This window comes from Lycium barbarum, chromosome 6 (genome assembly GCF_019175385.1).
Source record: "Lycium barbarum isolate Lr01 chromosome 6, ASM1917538v2, whole genome shotgun sequence".
NCBI lineage: Eukaryota > Viridiplantae > Streptophyta > Magnoliopsida > Solanales > Solanaceae > Lycium > Lycium barbarum.
The window spans coordinates 91,682,679-91,700,850 of NC_083342.1; the positions used below are offsets into that span (position 1 = coordinate 91,682,679).

The following is an 18,172-nucleotide window of genomic DNA, read 5'->3' on the forward strand; positions in this document are numbered from 1 at the left end:
TCAATGCTACAGATAACTAAGAATCCCACCATTTATGGTGGCTCCCAAAAAATCAAGCTCCCCTTCTTGTTACAATTTGAAATGATCGCAAATCTTATCTATCAACTGCTAAAAGATCTCTCAATTGTTTATCAAAAGTATCATACAAATTGTTAGTAGCTGAATCATGACTGACAGAGGCTAACTTATTTGCAGCTTCTTTAGCCTCTTTGAAACAGTATTGCAAGACGAAGCCTGTCTGTAGCATATGTTCTCCAAGCTCTTCAACTTCTTTTTACATCATCGGAGGAATTAAGCTCACCTCATTAACACAATCCGCAGCATTTGAAATCATGTTCAGCAATAAAAAACTTATATTCACAATTTTTAAACGACTCCATAAATAAGAGTATGACCCTAACTGTTTTTGGTCACCCCACCTCCTCCACAATCACCAGTCTTACAACTCTCATCAGAGTTAATCTTAACAAAATGTCACGACCCAGCCCCGTGGGCCGCGACTGGTGCCCTACTTGGGCACCCAAACGGACATACAAACTAAATCATCATTTTTAAACAGAGTTGAGAACGAATATTATCTTGCGCGATTGCGCGTACAAAACATTATATCAGAATCAGAAGAGGCAGCGGAATATACATCGCCGAACATATGCACATATATCAAAAAGCCGGCAAGGCTATCAAATATGTCAAAAGCCGACAAGGCTGTCAAATGGCACAACGGCCCAAAACGCATATACAAATGCACGCCGACAAGGCTGCCACAAACATATACAAAATGCACGCCGACGAGGCTGCCACAACGAATAGAGTCATGCAAACACATCCGTACAGAAGTAGGCACACACACCCACAAATACGTCTACAGACCTCTAAACAGACAAACCGAATCATATGGCGGGACAGGGCCCCGCCGTGCCCCTGAACAAATACATATATACATAGCGAACGAATATATACTGAAATGTGTGCTCTGAAATGAGAAGAGCACTCCAAACAGCAGAAGAGGGTGTCCTAAATGGGTAGATCACCAAACTGTGCGTCTGTACCTGCGGGCATGAAACGCAGCCCCCGAAGAAAGGGGGTCAGTACGAAATATGTACTGAGTATGCAAAGCAGAATATACAGAAAGCAAATCTGAGACATAAACGAAATGGAAGTACCAAACATAAGTGCAAATCCAACATATCAAAATTTGCTTACTTTCAAAAATATGTAAGTAATGCATAGGGTCCAGAAGAATATGGTCGCCCACCCGTCGATGGCACCATAACACAGCATAACACCAGAAAGTTTCAACTTTCCGTGTCCCCGTCACATATCACATCACAACATAACGCCATACACAGCATAACACCAAATATAGGTGGAACCCGACCCTCTTTTGCGAGTAGCTCGGTGAACCATAAACACAGCATAACTCCGGAGTATATCAAAATGCGCACGACAACAGAACCGGCCCGGGACTCGGCGAAAGGAATAACAGAATGCACGAGTAGAGTCGTGAGTAGTCATATGCATAAAATCATTATCATAAATTCAAACATAAGTAAAATGATCATATTTGAAATCGGAATAATAATCATACCAAATTCTTTCAAAGATTCTCTGAATTACATAAAGGAAAGTCGCGGGACCCACGGACGGGTATTTACCCAAGTCGGGCCCGCCTATGGAAAACATACGTATCATACATAATGCAAAATTTTATAAAAATATTGGAGCAATCCGAGCATTTATGTGAAATGTATGGCATTCAGAAATTTCGAAGTTCTTTAAAGTGAAACCTTTTTGCGCAAAGTTCGGAAAGCGATTATTTCAAATACATAAAGGTTCATATTTCATCAAATCATACATAAGAGTGCCAAGGAACATATATAGATCATATCATTCTCGGATTTCGGATTTGGAATTTCCTTAAGGCTCTAATCTAGCCTATGTAAAACTAAGACATGCCAAAAAGAAGGGAGGTTGCTTTACATACCTCGTACGCACTCCAAGATGGCCAATCTAAAGTAAATTCCAATCTACGCCTCGAGCTCCCCAAGGTCTACAAATATGCCAACGAATATCCAATATTAAACATAGGCACTTAAGCCATTTATTCCAACTAACATTAAATTCTACAGAAAATTCGGCAGCATTTCCCCTGTAAATAGGTCATCCCGAGAATTTAACTCGCTCAAAATCAACAACAACAACCACAATAACCAACCTAGCAACATCGATAATCAATTCGAAAGGCAAAATAATAATAGTAGCTCTCTTTTACACCATTCGACAACTTTCCAATTATTCAATTCAATGGCTTACTTTCAAGCCACAATATCGTTCGTACATTCGATTATTAACCCAAACTCATACTAACAACATTCGAGAACATTCTAAACAATTCACATAATTTTTCCAACAATCCACAATTTCTCCAAATTTTTGGCCGAAAACAGCCCCTACCCGTGAGCAGCCCACTGGGCACACTTCCGACTTTCAATTCATGTTTTGTATCACAATTCACAATATAACGATACCATTTTCATAAAATATACAAATTACATCAACGCACAATAACCCTCAAATCAGCCCGTACAATCTCAACATCAATCTTAAGTCATTAAATGCTCAATTCCAAACTAGAATTCGTAACGACGACACGAAAGCGCTTAAGCGATAATAATGCGATATTCGGCATAATCTATGACTCACATTCGTTCACACTACACATATTCATATGTTAATGGTTATCATATATAAGGATTGCATTAAATGCACAAAGTTCTCCAAATCAGTCCGCAACGCTTACTATATCAATTCGGGACATTTAACTCTCATTTCCAACATACAAATCATCACAACAACCATTACGACGCTAAGCGATATTAATTCATTCTTTGCTACCATTTGGAGGCTATATACACGGCTACACTACACATATACATGTATTGATGATTTTTATTCTCTTCTCCACTCTACGACAATCAATATGCTACAAGCAATTAATTCATCAACCCAATACCACACCACACACATATACTTCACACGGTCAACACACCCAACACAAGACCCAACTTCAACATTTCATATTTCATGATTTTTATCCATTTTAGCATACTACAATATGCATACAACATTTATAACTCCAAAAACAAGATTAGAACTCACTTTTATTCTCCAATCCACCAATAGGCTAGGGTTTGCAAATGGGCAAAATGAGTGGTTGAATGACCCAAACAATACTTCCACGCTACTTAGGGACCTCCAAATAGTGGGTTTATACCAAAGAAATAATTTTAGAGAGGCAAAAATGGGACTTGATTTTTCTTGGTTGTGGCCGAGAACCATGGGGGAGTGGAGGCTCTCCAAGTCTTGTTATTTTTCTTTAAGTGAAGAAGTGGGAAATGAGAAAGATGACTTAGTCTTTTTTTTTTAAGTATCCACAAATATCTCCCTTTGTTTATGGCCCACACATGTGTTGGACCAATTAAAATTGGCCACACAATGTGTGGGACCATTTCAAGTCCACACGGCCACCATGGCTTTTGGTGCAAGATTTTAAATTCCAATTTTATGAATTGTGGTCCCAATTTTTCCTAAGTGTCCAATGCCCTCAATTTCATATTCAACTTATGTCTCAAAATAAAATCAAATGGTCAAAAGTCCCGACTTCAAATCCCGGAATAGTCTTGGCCCTTAATTGTCATAGTTAATCCGGGTTGTCCCAATGTATAAAAATACGGGACGTAACACAAAATTTATGGAGGATATGATCCATTTAACCATAGTTGATGGCTTGAAGGCAATGTCACTAAGCACGAGTTTGGTTACGTAATCCAGTTATGAATGGTTTTACATCACAGAATTGGTTGTTAACCAACTGAGCAACGTTGAAAGAAATATGACTCACAGATTTTTGACATTTGATCTCTCTTGATCATATTTAGCTCCACACCATGACCTCCACAGTTTCCAACATCTAACTGTTGGAAGAATTTTGAAAATAAAATCATGAACAGGATTAAGTGCTTTCTTCTTCCACCACTGTACTAGTAACTGCCTGAAAGAGATGTTACAATACTGCACTTCTTCATGACCAAAAAGGACTTTCCAAATTGCTTGTGCAGAGTCACTATTGTCAACATCCTCCACCTTTGGATTCCTACAGTAGCAACATCTTGAAGAAATAGAGATACCCATTCTAGCAGCTCTCTCATCTGTAAATCCACAAGTTGAAGTTCATTTTAAAGGAAACTTTCTTGTGCCATGTTATAGCATTCAACCAGGAAATGTCATTTTTCTCCTTTAAAATTTGCTAGGCTGAAGTAATTATATATATTCCTTTTTGGTCAGCTGTCCAAATAGCTCTATCTGGTTTATTAGGGCCGAAAGTAATCTGCATATGGTATATTTTTTCAATAAAAGATTAAGTCAGGAAAGCCTTTCATCCTCCTCATCTTCCTTGTTCATTAATTAGGATCTCATTGAGTTTGAGATTTCTAGGTACCCCGTCTTCAAGAAGGTAGTTATGGAGAGCTCCTAGACTTGTCCAATTGTCAAACTATAAAGCCAAGTCAACCATTTCCAACTTTTCACAAAAATGTGATTTTCCATGTCTTTCTTAATCTTACACATAACATTCATAAGTGTGACTGTTCAGAATACTATTTCTTCATTAGAGGATGTATCCTGTGACAATATTTGGCCACAAGGAATTCATTCCACAAAGATTGTTTAGTCCTGAGATTCCAACACTGCTAAGTGGTGAAAGTATTGCATACATACTTGAGCTTTCTGAAGTTTGTAGCCCCTTCATCATAGGCAAGCGAAGCTTATCCCGTGTTACCTAATGATATTTATTCTTCTCAGCAGTTCCACCCCAAAAGAAGCTAGTAACCATCTTTTCTAGCTGATTCAATAGACCCACATGAGGGTGTATAGCTGCTAACAAATTAATTGAACGTAAATAATGTTGCTCTTCCTTAAATAGATAGAATTTTTGAATACCAACCAGAACTCTTGAATAGGACTTTGCTTATCATCTTTGAAAAAATTGTAAAAAAAATTCTACCCATACAGAGTGGTCATTCTAGATATTTGATTGGAAACTTTTTGTACTTAATTTCTATGATGTCTTTCACCATTAAGATGTCTTACTCAATGGCATTAGGTGCTATAGCAACACAAGATTTTCGTTTGTTGACAAGCTGGCTAGAGATCTTCTCATAAGTTTTCATCCATGATCGTTTTTAGAGAATTGCTGCATCCACTGGGAAACAAAATGATATCATCAACAAATGCAAGATGATTAATAGGAGGAATATTTTTACTTATGTAAAATCCATTGAACTCATTACTATCATACAATTTATTAAGTTTTCTAGAAAGGAATTCAACATAAAGAATAAAAAGAGACAGGAAAATATGATCTCCATGTCTTAATACTCTTTCTGATTTGAAGAAGTCTTGCCTTGTACCATTGAATAGCAATGAATATCAATTGCTAGAAATATGCGTGAAGATCATGTCAATTCAGACTTCACAAAATTCGATTTTTCTCATTAGTATACAAAGGTTGGGTCAGGATACCCTAGCATAAGCTTTTGTCATATCTAATTTCAATACCATATTCCCTTGAACATTTGGCTTTTCAATATCCTGAATGATTTCCTGGGCTAGTAAAACGTTCTCAGTAATGGCTCTCCGTTTTGGTAAATTCACTTTGATTGTCAGTTTGTCACAAATCAAGGTAGGAAGTAAGGTACTTAGTCTAGCATTGAGGACTTTGGAGAAGATTTTGCTCAAAACATTACATAAACTTATAAGCCTCATTTCATTGTAATGTCGAGGAGAGTTCACTTTGGGTAACATCACTATACAAGTGTGAGTGAGCCATTTATGAAGATTAGCCCAACAAAAGAAGGATTTTATAAAGCTTCAGTAACTGCAAGGACAACTATAGTCCAGCATTTTTGAATTCCTTTTTGCAATGAATCCATCTGACCAAAGAGCATTATCGGGATCGTTGTTGTAAACACATTCTTTAATCTCTTCTTCAAAGTGAACTTAGTCAACATAAAGTTATCTTCTTCAAGAACCATTCTCTCAATATCATTAAGCTCTTCAAAGTTATTATACTCAGGGGGTTGGCAAAAAAATCCTTTGGAATAAGTCATTGCAGTCTCAACAACTTCCTGAGTACCCTCAACCCACTGGTAATGCACATTTTGAATATTAATGATGTTGAGCGTCCCTCTTACATTCTTTAAAACACTATGAAAATAAGCAGAATTAGAGTCCCTTCCCTTAACTACTTCACAATTGCCTTTTGTTTTAAAGCGAGTGAGTGATGGCCGGCGGGATGGGGAAGAAGAAAGGGTGGGGTTAGGTGGGGATAGGGGTGGCATGTAAGAAAGTAGGTTTTTACCTTTTTTTTTTGTGAAATAATTTTTTATTAGTTAAATAAGTTTTATATTAGTTATCTTTTTCTTCATTCAAGATTTACTAATTATTTTGGGCCCACATGCCACATTGTGTTGTTCCATTCGTCCTTCTGCCATCTGATTCACGTGTGAGTTACACGCCCTTTATTTTTTGGATGGGTTATTATTTTGTGTTAAATCGGTACAAATTTGTGGGGGCTGGGGTTCAGAAGGTAGGAGTATCGTTTATAGTCTAAATGGATTTCGTGGACAAGTTCGAGGGTTTGTCTATGCGATAAGCCTAAAACTTTTAAAAATTATAGTCTTATAAACATCTCATAACATTTGTGTGCTTATTAAAATTTCTCATTAAAATTAAATGAAAAATTAATTGTTCTCAAATTTTAGAAGTATGTAGAATATTATATAAATTGGAACCGAGGGAGTAATAGATTGTACCTTCGAGAAAATAAAGCCTCAATTTTTCAATTGTCAAATAATATTATTAATATTTTAAAATTCAGACATTTTAATTAACCTTAATAAGAATAATAATAAATTTAATTTCTTAATACTTTTGTCATTAATTTAAAACATTTCATACTTTTTCACGACCATTAAAAATACTTCACGGCTAAACTACTAGAACGTGTACTAGGGCTTTATTTCGGTTTCCCTCTTCTTCTTTTTCACTCTAGCGTCTTTCTGTGTCTCACTTACAAACAAAACCTCACACCATTTGCTAGGGTTTAAGGAAAGGCAAGAATCTTAAATAGACACGTTAGTTGTTGTAGCGTCACTAGATCAAGCAAAATGCAGGCTTATGGAATACAATCAATGTTGAAAGAAGGGCACAAACATCTTTCAGGTCTTGACGAAGCTGTCGTTAAAAACATCGATGCTTGTAAACAGCTCTCCGCTATTACCCGAACTTCTCTTGGCCCTAATGGTACTTCTTTTTCCAAGATCTTATTGTTAATCTAGGTTTTGGTTTCCACTTTGTATATTGTTTTTCTGATAACCTATGTGTATGTATACATTTTTTTTTTTTTTTGGATCATTAGAGGCTGACTACTAATGATAAGAAAGTGGCAGTTTGGGTAAATAATGCTAATTTGATATACTTGAAGAAAAATCTGAACAGCATTTCATTAAGGACCCCCACAACCACAAGAAAGAAGAATAATTGTAGGAATCTATTTACTGAAAAAAGTATACAGTAAGTCTGTATTGTGTCATTCTCTAGATTGAATAATTTCTATTGACTTATATGATGTGCGGAGAGCGTAAACCTTTTCTAGCGGTTGTTATATTGTTAATCTGATGAATAACCATTGGCAGGATTCTTCAAGTTTCTTTTCATGTAATTTTTTTTTTTCTTGTGATGTTTTTGGATTTTTATTTTAATAATTATTAGTTGAAGAAGTTTAGAGTTGGAAAAAAATATAAGGGATAAACAAAGTAGACATTCATCGAGGGAGCATACCAAATGTAGCAATATGAAAATTAAATTAGAGATGGCTTAAATAGTATTCAATATCTGAAGGGGTGTGCTCGTAATTATAAGAAATACAGGATGGTCCATGCATGCTCCTCCGTTATCTTTTTTATGAGTTGCGTTTTTTAATCTTGAGTAACTTTGATTTTATTCATTTGTTCAGGCATGAATAAGATGGTTATAAACCATCTGGACAAGCTTTTTGTCACAAATGACGCTGGCACTATTGTGAATGAACTTGAGGTCCAGCATCCTGCTGCGAAGATATTGGTTTTGGCTGGAAAGGCACAGCAAGAGGAGATTGGCGATGGAGCTAATTTGACTGTTTCATTTGCGGGGGAGCTCCTCCAAAATGCTGAGGAGCTCATCAGGATGGGGTTGCACCCTAGTGAGATTATCATCGGATACAATAAGGCGATAAATAAGGTATGTTATATCTTTTACACTAATAATGCTTACTGCTGTGTTGACAAGTGATCTCAGATTTACTTGCTAATAAATTCCGTCCTGGCAGACAATTGAATTATTGGATGAGCTAGTTGAGCCAGGTTCCGAAAAAATGAATGTCAATGACAAGAATGAAGTCATTTCACGGATGAAATCTGCAGTTGCTAGCAAACAATTTGGACTAGAGGATGTCCTGTGTCCTCTTGTTGCTGAGGTGCATGACCTGCTCTTCTCGTAGCATTCTTGGTGGTTTTTAGCTGATCCGCTTTCTAATTTGACTTTTCATGGTGTGTAGGCTTGCATTCAAGTGTGCCCTAAAAACCCAGCAAACTTCAATGTGGATAATGTACGCGTTGCAAAGCTCTTGGGTGGAGGTTTGAATAATTCCACCATAGTTAGAGGTTTGGTGTTGAAAAGTGATGCTGTTGGGAGCATAAAGAGGATAGAGAAGGCAAAGGTGAGCTATTGCAAACACATTCCAGAAATTGTTTTCCTGTTACTTATAGTTAAATTTACAGGTCTATTTCAGTATTTTGATTTCCCTTTCTTATTCAGGTTTGATTGTTGTTACCCTGTCTGGTTATAGTTCAGAAATTCAGATTTCACCTTCACTTTGCCTTTTATGCTATTTTCGCCCGTATGCAAGATCGATTTTAGTTTTATTTTAGAAGATCCATTTTAGATTTTTTTCCTTCATATTTCATTTTTTGAGCGGATAAAACTGCTATGTGGTAGCTATAGGATGATTTGGTTATTTACTTTTTGAAAATAGTTTCTTTTGCATACTGCAATTAAAAATAATTTCTTCAGCATGATCCAAGAATTGTTATTCATAAACCATTCAGTTATATGAAGATGTAGTTTTCATTTTCTAGGATGTGCCATTATGTTTGGTGGCTTTCTACTAATTATGTGTGAACTTTTGGTTTCTAATTTTTATTCTAGTTAAATTGGGCTACTTCATGCGTTAGAAGGATTACTGGGACAAGGGTCAGTTGTTGAACCATTGGATATAATCATAACCTGATATTATGGTTTACAATGGATGACATGTACTTTGCATTGTGGCATAGAACTGAAATATTAAACTGTGTAGGCTGATAGGGAATCTACAATCTAAGTCCCACAGTAAGAAGATCAGTAGTTTCAATGGTCTTGCTGCACAAGTTGATTTCAGATTTTATTGTTATTCTGCATGGCTTGCTGGAAGATTGGGTTTCAAAACTTAACAGTTAGCTAGTTTGCGTTGGTTCCTGGATGCCTGTATTCCTATACAAACTCCAGTATTTCTCATCCCTACCTAAGATGAGCTTCCTCCCCAAATACCCCGGGCTTATTTCCCTGGTTGAAGCGATTTCCAAGGTTTTCTCACTTTACCTGGATAACTGCTTCCCTAGCCTCCTGTACCCTCTGCTTTCCCTTTCCTTCTCATCATGAAGAACCGAAACTTGTTCCCTGTGCCTGCTTCTTCCACTTATCCCTGTTTCGGCAAGCCAATTTTTCTCTGTTCCTGATTTGCTTTTGTACATCCTTATCAAGCATCTGTTAGTCTTCATATCGAGTTTCAGAAATACACCAAAGAAATACGTTGAAACCCATGATACTAGTTTTTTCACATAACTAAGGGACTATAGTAGTTGAAAATTCTAGGATAAGGGATATGTGATGCATTGATGGAGGTGAAATTACTTCACTTATTGGGGCTGTTTTTCTTTTTCCCTCCCTTCCCACCCATTTTAACAAATAATAGTGAGACACAATGATGGAACAAAGCTACCGGGTAGGAGGTGTACTCCATAAGTTATGTTTTACTACTATTTTTCATAAATCCCATGAAATCATCCAGATGGGCTAGTGATGCATACTTCTAAAACAAAATGAATATGTGCTCCTTCAATCCTCCATGTTTGGTATTTGCTTGCTGGATGTATGCATGGAAAATCTTTGCTTGTTTTCGTGTGATGACATTTTGCTTGTATTGGTTATGTTGCAACTTTTATGCCTTCTCTCAGGTTTGGTCTCTAAGTTGCAACTGGCTACATTAGCATACACAGTTAACTATCATCTCTTAGCTTCAGCTTCAATTGGTTTTATGCTTAAAGAACCCATATACTCCAATGCAGGTCGCTGTTTTCGTTCAAGGTGTTGATACATCTGCAACTGAAACAAAAGGAACAGTTCTTATTCATAGTGCTGAGCAGGTAACCGTTGGAACTATACTGCTTTACTTGAGAAGTAAAAATCTAATTGTTATAGAAAGTCCATCGGCATATATTTTGTTGTTTCTGGATCGAGTTTAGCTATATTAATTGACTAACAACAGTTAACAGGAAAAATGATAAATGATGTATTTATCTGCTTAAGACAGGAAATGCTAATTCTGATTTCGATCTGATATTTTTCTGGCCTCTGTCAGAATCCATTGTATGAATCATACGATTAGTATTTGAAGTCTAGGGTTAGCACCACCCTGATTTGTTTTACTAAATTATTGGGCACTATAACTTCTTTATCCGTAGCTCATGTTTTTTTACATGGTTGACCCTAAAACTTCAAGTCAGTCAAAGTCTGAAGAAGTTAATTTCATATGTCCTTCCTTTTTATTTTATTTACCTATTTATCTTTCAACTTTTTCAGTCTGTCAGTAATCTCTTGTCTCTTGCATTTGCAGCTTGAAAACTATGCAAAGACTGAGGAATCTAAGGTGGAGGAACTTATTAAAGCAGTTGCTGACTCAGGTGCCAAGGTCATTGTCAGTGGAGGAGCGGTGGGAGAGATGGCTCTACATTTCTGTGAGCGTTACAAGTAAGATGAATACTTTATTTCTTTTTATATTTGATATTTTTTAATTTGAGACATTTTGTATACCTCCTTCTAAGTATGTTTCTGGGCAGTTGTATGCATATTTTATGAAAATGAGCAGAGAAAGAAGCTAATTGGGGGGGTCATTTGTCTGCACACATACGTACTGTTATCCTGTTTATTTATATTTAAGGACTGAGCTTTTGATAATCTGAAATTTTATTCAAAATACATCAAGAGGATTTCACAAACTGTGTTTTGAGATAAAATAAAAAACAATTATTGTCCTGAACAAATTTGTACAACTATGGTGACCGGTATGCTACAGCATTCTCTTATATTTTCCACAATACAATTCTTTTGCTTCCCAGTAGGGAGTGTATATTATCAAATCTTTCTCAATCTTGCTTGGGATTGCCCATAGTCGGCAAGGCAGATCCTCTCAATCGTTTTTCCTCTCCTCTTAATCCAACTACCTAATCAACAATTAATCTCTTTCATATAAAGCATCATACAGTGCGCTATTGTTGGGAATTCATGCATAAGGGTAAGGAACTTTGGATGAACTAATGCGAATGTGTGTAAGCCTCGTACCTGATTGTGATAGCCCTCTCAACTCCTCATTGGAGCTTTGTAACTAGTGGCTGGTTTCTCGTCGTGTCAGCTTTTTCCCAGTGCGCGGAGTTGGTCTTGACTAATGTTGCTTCATGTTCATTGGAGAAAAAGAAGGGGACTTTAGGGGTTTTACCTTTTTCATAAAAAAGAGTAGACTTTAGGGGATTTTACATTAAGGAGCAACTCAAAAGGTTTTGGTTTGTGTATCTTATTGCCTGTTTGTACTGGTCATTGTGTTTCTAATCCTCTATGCTTTACATATATGCTTTTTTGGCAGATTCATTCCTTCATATTTATCTAGTTGGACTTGCACTATATTTAGTTGAAGCTTTATCGAAAGGGAAAACTTTTAAACTGACTATAATAATTGTGTTGTATTGCCTACAATGCTCTGGTGATATAACTCAGAGTACACGTTTTACGGTAAAGCAATTAGATGACAAATTATTTAGTGTTCGTTTTGTCGCATTTGTCACTTGCATTGAAGATACACTGAAAGAGGTAGTGCCATGAAAGAACAGATTAAAACTATTTCCTTTATAGAGAGGAAGTTCGCTTGTTTGGGAAATTAGGAGATGTTAACACTGTTTCCTTTTTACATATTGATAAATGTCTGTTGCCATTACCTGCGCCCCCAAGAAAGTATCTATGGCCTGTTAAAGAGAAGTCATTTTACATCATAAGTAGTCTTTGCTTTACACAGACCAACAACATACCCAGTGTAATACCTCAAAGGGGGTCTTGGGAGGGCAGAGTGTACGCAGACATTACCCCTACCTCGTGAGGTAGAGAGGCTGTTTCCGGAAGACCCTCGGCTCAAATACTACAAATCAAAACAGTTATGAAAAAGAGAGTAGTGCAGTGAAAAAGTTTGGCAGTTAATAAGAAAGCATTTCAGAACATACAGAAAAAGAACAATAACACAATGAAATAAAGATATCAGAAATAAAATAAATAGGTACTGAATGGCGCTAGACTACCACCACGCCTACCCCGCGTAACAGACACCGCTCGACTACCTACCCTAATTCGTGATCTCCATATCTCCTATCTAAGGTCATGTCCTCGGTAAGCTGAAGCTGCGCCATGTCCTTTCTAATTACCTCTCTCCAATACTTCTTCGCCCTACCTCTCCTCATACCCACCATATCCAATCTCTCACACCTCCGTACTGGTGCATCGACGCTTCTCCTTCTCACATGCCCGAACCACCTCAACCCACTTCCCTCATCTTATCCACCATGGAGGGCACTCCCACCTTGTCCCGAATATCCTCATTTTTTATCATATCCCTCCTAGTATGCCCAAACATCCATCTCAACATCCTTATCTCCGCTACTTGCATCTTCTGACCATGGAGCTCTTGACTTGCCAACACTCTGCGCCATCCAACAAGGTCGGTCTAACAACCACTCTGTAGAACTTACCTTTAAGTTTTGGTGGTATCTTTTTTATCACACATCACTCTGGAGGCGAGTCTCATCTCATCCATGCTGCACCAATGCGATGTGTGACATCATCGTCGATAACAGAAACGGGCTAAGAGCCGAACCCTAGTGCAAACCCATCTCTACTGGGTAGTGCTCCGAGAGCGTCCAAGCTTTAGTGGCCTCTTCTGAAACTAATTTTTTAAATTTTACTTCTTGGACTTGTTAATGTTTTTACATCTATCCTGGCATAATCTGGAACCACTTCATATATATTTCATTTTTGGTGTTTTGCAGACTTATGGTATTGAAAATCAGCTCCAAGTTTGAACTCCGCCGGTTTTGCCGTACTACTGGGGCTGTTGCGCTTGTAAGCATACGGAACCTATCTGATAATATATGTGAAAAGATAATACTTAAATTTCTTATAACATTCTTCCTTGATTGTGAAAACAGTTAAAGCTTAGCCAGCCGAATCCAGATGACCTTGGCCATGTTGATTCTGTTTCAGTGGAGGAAATTGGTGGTGTTAGGGTAATATTCCTAAATTCTATATTTACATCCAGGCTCCCTCAGTTTAGCTGGTATTAGCAGTATATTTGATTCCTTACATATGCAACAGGTTACTGTTGTGAGAAATGAAGAAGGTGGAAATTCTGTCTCCACTGTTTTGCTGCGGGGAAGCACTGATAGTATTTTGGATGACCTTGAAAGAGCTGTTGATGATGGTGTAAATACCTACAAGGTAGCTGAAGTTAAAAATATAAGATATATACCCGCTAGCGCTTTTCCTCCCCTTTTCCTGCATGCATAATTGTCTGTTGTGACTACTTGTCCCTTCATTGTAAGGTATTGTTTGGAAATATAATTAAATTTCAGAATTACATTTATGAAATCTTGATTACTATAAATTGAGACATTGACAGATGATGGATAGCTCTGATTGAGTCTGCTTCTAATCTTGAAAATTTGACTGTGGTTGCTCTATGTTTGTTCCAGGCAATGTGCAGGGACAGTCGGATTGTACCTGGCGCTGCTGCTACTGAAATTGAGCTGGCCAGAAAACTGAAAGAATTCTCTTTCAAAGAGATGGGGTATTGTTTTTGTTGCTTTGTCTTTGCAGATTATCTCTCGCCTATCACTGCCGGCCAATGTCTCTGTTGTGTAACTCAGTCACTACTTTCAGGTTGGATCAGTATGCAATAGCAAAATTTGCTGAAAGCTTTGAAATGATTCCTAAAACGCTAGCTGAGAATGCCGGCCTCAATGCGATGGAGATTATATCATCATTGTATGCTGAACATGCGTCTGGAAATGCCAAAGTGGGCCTTAACTTGGAGAAAGGTGCCTGTGAGGATGTCTCTGCCTTGAGTATATGGGACCTCTATGTTACCAAGTAAGCTGCTCTTTTCTGGGTGTCTGTTTTCTTCTTTCAGTAAGAAGTGGTGGAAAGAATCTATATGAACAAAAAAATCTAGATGTTCTTACTTGTGCTTGTTCAGTTCTATCGTTCTTCTTAAATAAATTTTCGCTAGCATATCTGTAGTTGATCCAGTAGGCTGGAGTTGCATTCAATTGATTTATTTTTTACTAGAGCAACTAGAGGAGTGAGTTTACAAGCTAACTGAACCTAGTCTCATCCAGAATGGTATATTCTGGATGTTAATGTGCGTACACTCGTTCATTCTATTATTAATAGGTAAGTTAATTATATAGCTAGTTTCTAGAGACTCTTCTGTTTGTGAGCAATCCCTAGAGATTTCGGCGTGCAACCACTCATTTCTGATTATGACTGAAATCAAGGATGATCTCATAAAGTAAAATGTTAATCGGATTGAATTTTGGTTCGTCAGCAGATTGATCCTTATAGTAGCATGGCTATTAACCTCTTCTGAAGACAGTTGTCACCATGAAATTCTAGGGAGCGAGTTTCTCTACTCAGTTCCCAGTAAAGCTTGGATTTCTTACATATGTGTAGTTGGTTATTTCGATTGCTGGATGGGGTGGACAGAAGCAGTAGGTGGAAGGTCTGCAGGTTAGGGGATGCATTGTTGCATAGAAAGCAGAAGCTGATCAAGTGTTGAAAGAGGGACAACGATGGATGGAAAATCCTTCCTGCTACTTGACAGATGGTCTTTTATCACTGGATGCGTTCCCCTGGGAATGGATTTCATTGGGTTAAAGAGGATGGGTTTGTCCATATTTAGTGGGTAGTCAAAGGAAAATGAAAGAGAGTTTCTCAAGATTTATTGGGTTCTCTATAGGAATGAGAACCAAATATGACTTTGGCTTGAAGTGTGATATAGTCGCACAACTCTGATGGATGATTTGCCCCATTTGTTCTCCATCGTGACGGCTAAAGAGGCTACTATGTTGGAGCTCTCTGCAAGGATGGAGGTTAGGTATTATAGGAGGATTCTTAGAAGATTAGTACAAGACGGGGAATCTGTCGAGCTAGAAGCATTCCTACAAAGGTCTTACAACTATATAGGTTTGGAGGTGGATAAATTTTTTTGGAAAGAGTAACTTTGATCAAGTAATAAGGTTTTATTGACAACAAAAAAAAACCTAGCGTAATCCCACAGTGGGTTATGGGGAGGGTAGTGTGTACACAGACCTTACCCCTACCTTGAGAAGCCAGAGAGGAGCTTACTGATAGACCATTGGATTAAAAAAGAAAAAAAGACCGAGGCTACCTTATAAATAAAAAGACCGTCGGATCAAAGAAAGATGAAAAAGAGGCAGTAGCAACAAGCAGAAATAACAGCAAGATAATAAGATAACCGAGGCTAAAGAAACAACAGGTAGTAAATGAAATCTAAGAATAAGAAATTACCAGAATAGTACTAACACTCCGGGACTAACCTTCTAGTCCTAATTCTCGACCTCCACACCCTCCTATCTCTACCCCTCAGCAAAATCTCTCTTATTTCTCTCTCCATATGACCCACATAAGGGCTAGTGGAGCAACACCACACCCCTTGCGTCTTCTCTTCAGTCTACTAAAAAATCAGCTATGCAATAATTCTGACCTTGCTTGGCATCAAGAATTGAAGACGAATCAACACAGTTTTCCACCAGAAGCGAGACACTATCCGGTCATAAAATAGCGCCCCCTCCCCCCACGCCCCCCAACCGCAACCCAAAACACACACACTAATAGTACAATTATTTTATAATAGTAATCAATGAACAGATCTTGGTATTTTATCAAAAAAATATATATTGATTTATTTATCAAAAAAAGATAAATTAGGTCCTCCCCTAGCACACTAGTAGTACCATTATTAATGTTATTATCTCTTTTTGATTGGTTTATTTCCTGATATACTACTATTTCATGATTATGTATTTGGTATCCTGAGTCTTAAATCTTTTTGGTGGATTTGTTAGCTTTTTATGCTAATCTCTATTCCCTAACGCATCTTGGCCCTTTTGAGCAGGTTTTTTGCTCTAAAATACGCTGCTGATGCTGTCTGCACAGTGCTTCGGGTAGACCAGGTAATAAGTTACTCGAATTAACTAGTCGTTCATGTTTCATTCCTGAGAAGTGCACAGTTTTCTACCACCTTATGAAAATTTCAGCTCTCTTGATAGAGATGCATGGAAGAATGTCTAAATAATAGCTAGATTAAAGTTCGATTGTCGATGATAGAAAAGGGATAAGAAAGGCCTATTTCAAGCTGATCGATGTTCATATTTGACTACTTGCTCTTTTGTTTGCTAATGTAGTTTTTATTCGGTTCTGTTTTCAATTTTGAGTACGCTTCTTTTACTTCTCATTTTTTTTTTTAAAAAACGTCTATTTTTTAACTGCAGATTATAATGTCTAAACCAGCTGGGGGTCCAAGGCCGAGAGATCAACCGGCAGGGATGGACGAGGATTAATCTTTACACCGTCTTTCTTACGTTTTGTCTTTCTGCTGATATTGTTTTCTTTTGCGTGGGTGGATTCTCCTTTTTTTTTTTTTTTTTTTTGCTTATAATTTTTCCTTTTGGAGTTTTTACTTGTTAATGGCAGAGGTTTGGCTCAAGAATTTTTGATGATCTTGAAACAGTATGTGCCGCCTCTATTGTACTTGATTTGCTAGGTAAATGCCAATGAAGTGTTAGTGGGCATAGTTTGGCTGGTCGATCTTGACTATTGGAAAGCTAGCTAGCTGGTATCATTTTGCTGTAGGTTCGTTAAGTTCTATGTCCTAATTTATGTGATGCCTCTCTATTTTGAACCATAATATCATCTACAAGTCGCAAAAATTCAGTTGAACATTTGATTTTCTTTGATCAAATTGACTTTAGCAATTAATGTACTTTTTTCATTTTTAAACTACTAATATGATATACAAATCAAGTGCTCCTTCAACCATAATTTATATACACGCTCTATATTGGAATGTTATTAATTTTTGGATATGAATTTCTTGAACTTCTCAGGAAACTATTTAAATTAAGGTTTGATGTGATATTTTCTTTATGACATTTAAAATACAGTGATTCAATATTTTCTTTCGCTATTACTTGTGCAATATACTATCACTTTAATATTTTAAACTTTATTTTCGATCAAGCGTTGTCATATAAAGTGAAACGAGAACAATTTTGGCTCCGAAGATTAGACTCGGTGAACTTTCTTTCTATATTGCTGCAACTGGATTAGGTCTTGGGATGTGTCAGTTAGTTGAAAATGGTGCACTAATTGATTCTAAGACGTGCGTGTATTGACTAGCTCAAAATTGTGGTAATGAACTCAACTTTCAAATTTTGGTAATTAAAAATAAGTGGTAATTGTTAGGCCATCGTGTTTTAGAGTATTCATGTAGCATAGCTGAAAGAAGACAAACTAGTGATTGAGGAGGTATGTAACAATAACGTGGAGAATTAAGGTTTGAGCAACAATTGTAACACTTGGTGTGAGCTCATTTGCGCCTATTTTGTGGGATGGGGATTTAACTTGGCTATACATGTGTGAG

General features: G+C 37.2%; 1 protein-coding gene across 1 annotated transcript; it reads left to right on the forward strand.

The window, feature by feature from the left end:
* Positions 1 to 7,061: 7,061 nt before the first annotated feature.
* LOC132644823 (T-complex protein 1 subunit theta) lies at positions 7,062 to 17,469 on the forward strand. The gene is made up of 13 exons (XM_060361454.1): positions 7,062 to 7,362; positions 8,075 to 8,337; positions 8,426 to 8,572; positions 8,654 to 8,815; positions 10,482 to 10,559; positions 11,030 to 11,163; positions 13,500 to 13,572; positions 13,659 to 13,736; positions 13,825 to 13,947; positions 14,202 to 14,296; positions 14,389 to 14,598; positions 16,646 to 16,703; positions 17,022 to 17,469. The coding sequence occupies exons 1-13, from the start codon at positions 7,227 to 7,229 to the stop codon at positions 17,088 to 17,090; spliced, it is 1,626 nt and encodes a 541-aa protein (XP_060217437.1). The 5' UTR covers positions 7,062 to 7,226; the 3' UTR covers positions 17,091 to 17,469.
* The last annotated feature ends 703 nt before the right edge of the window (positions 17,470 to 18,172 follow it).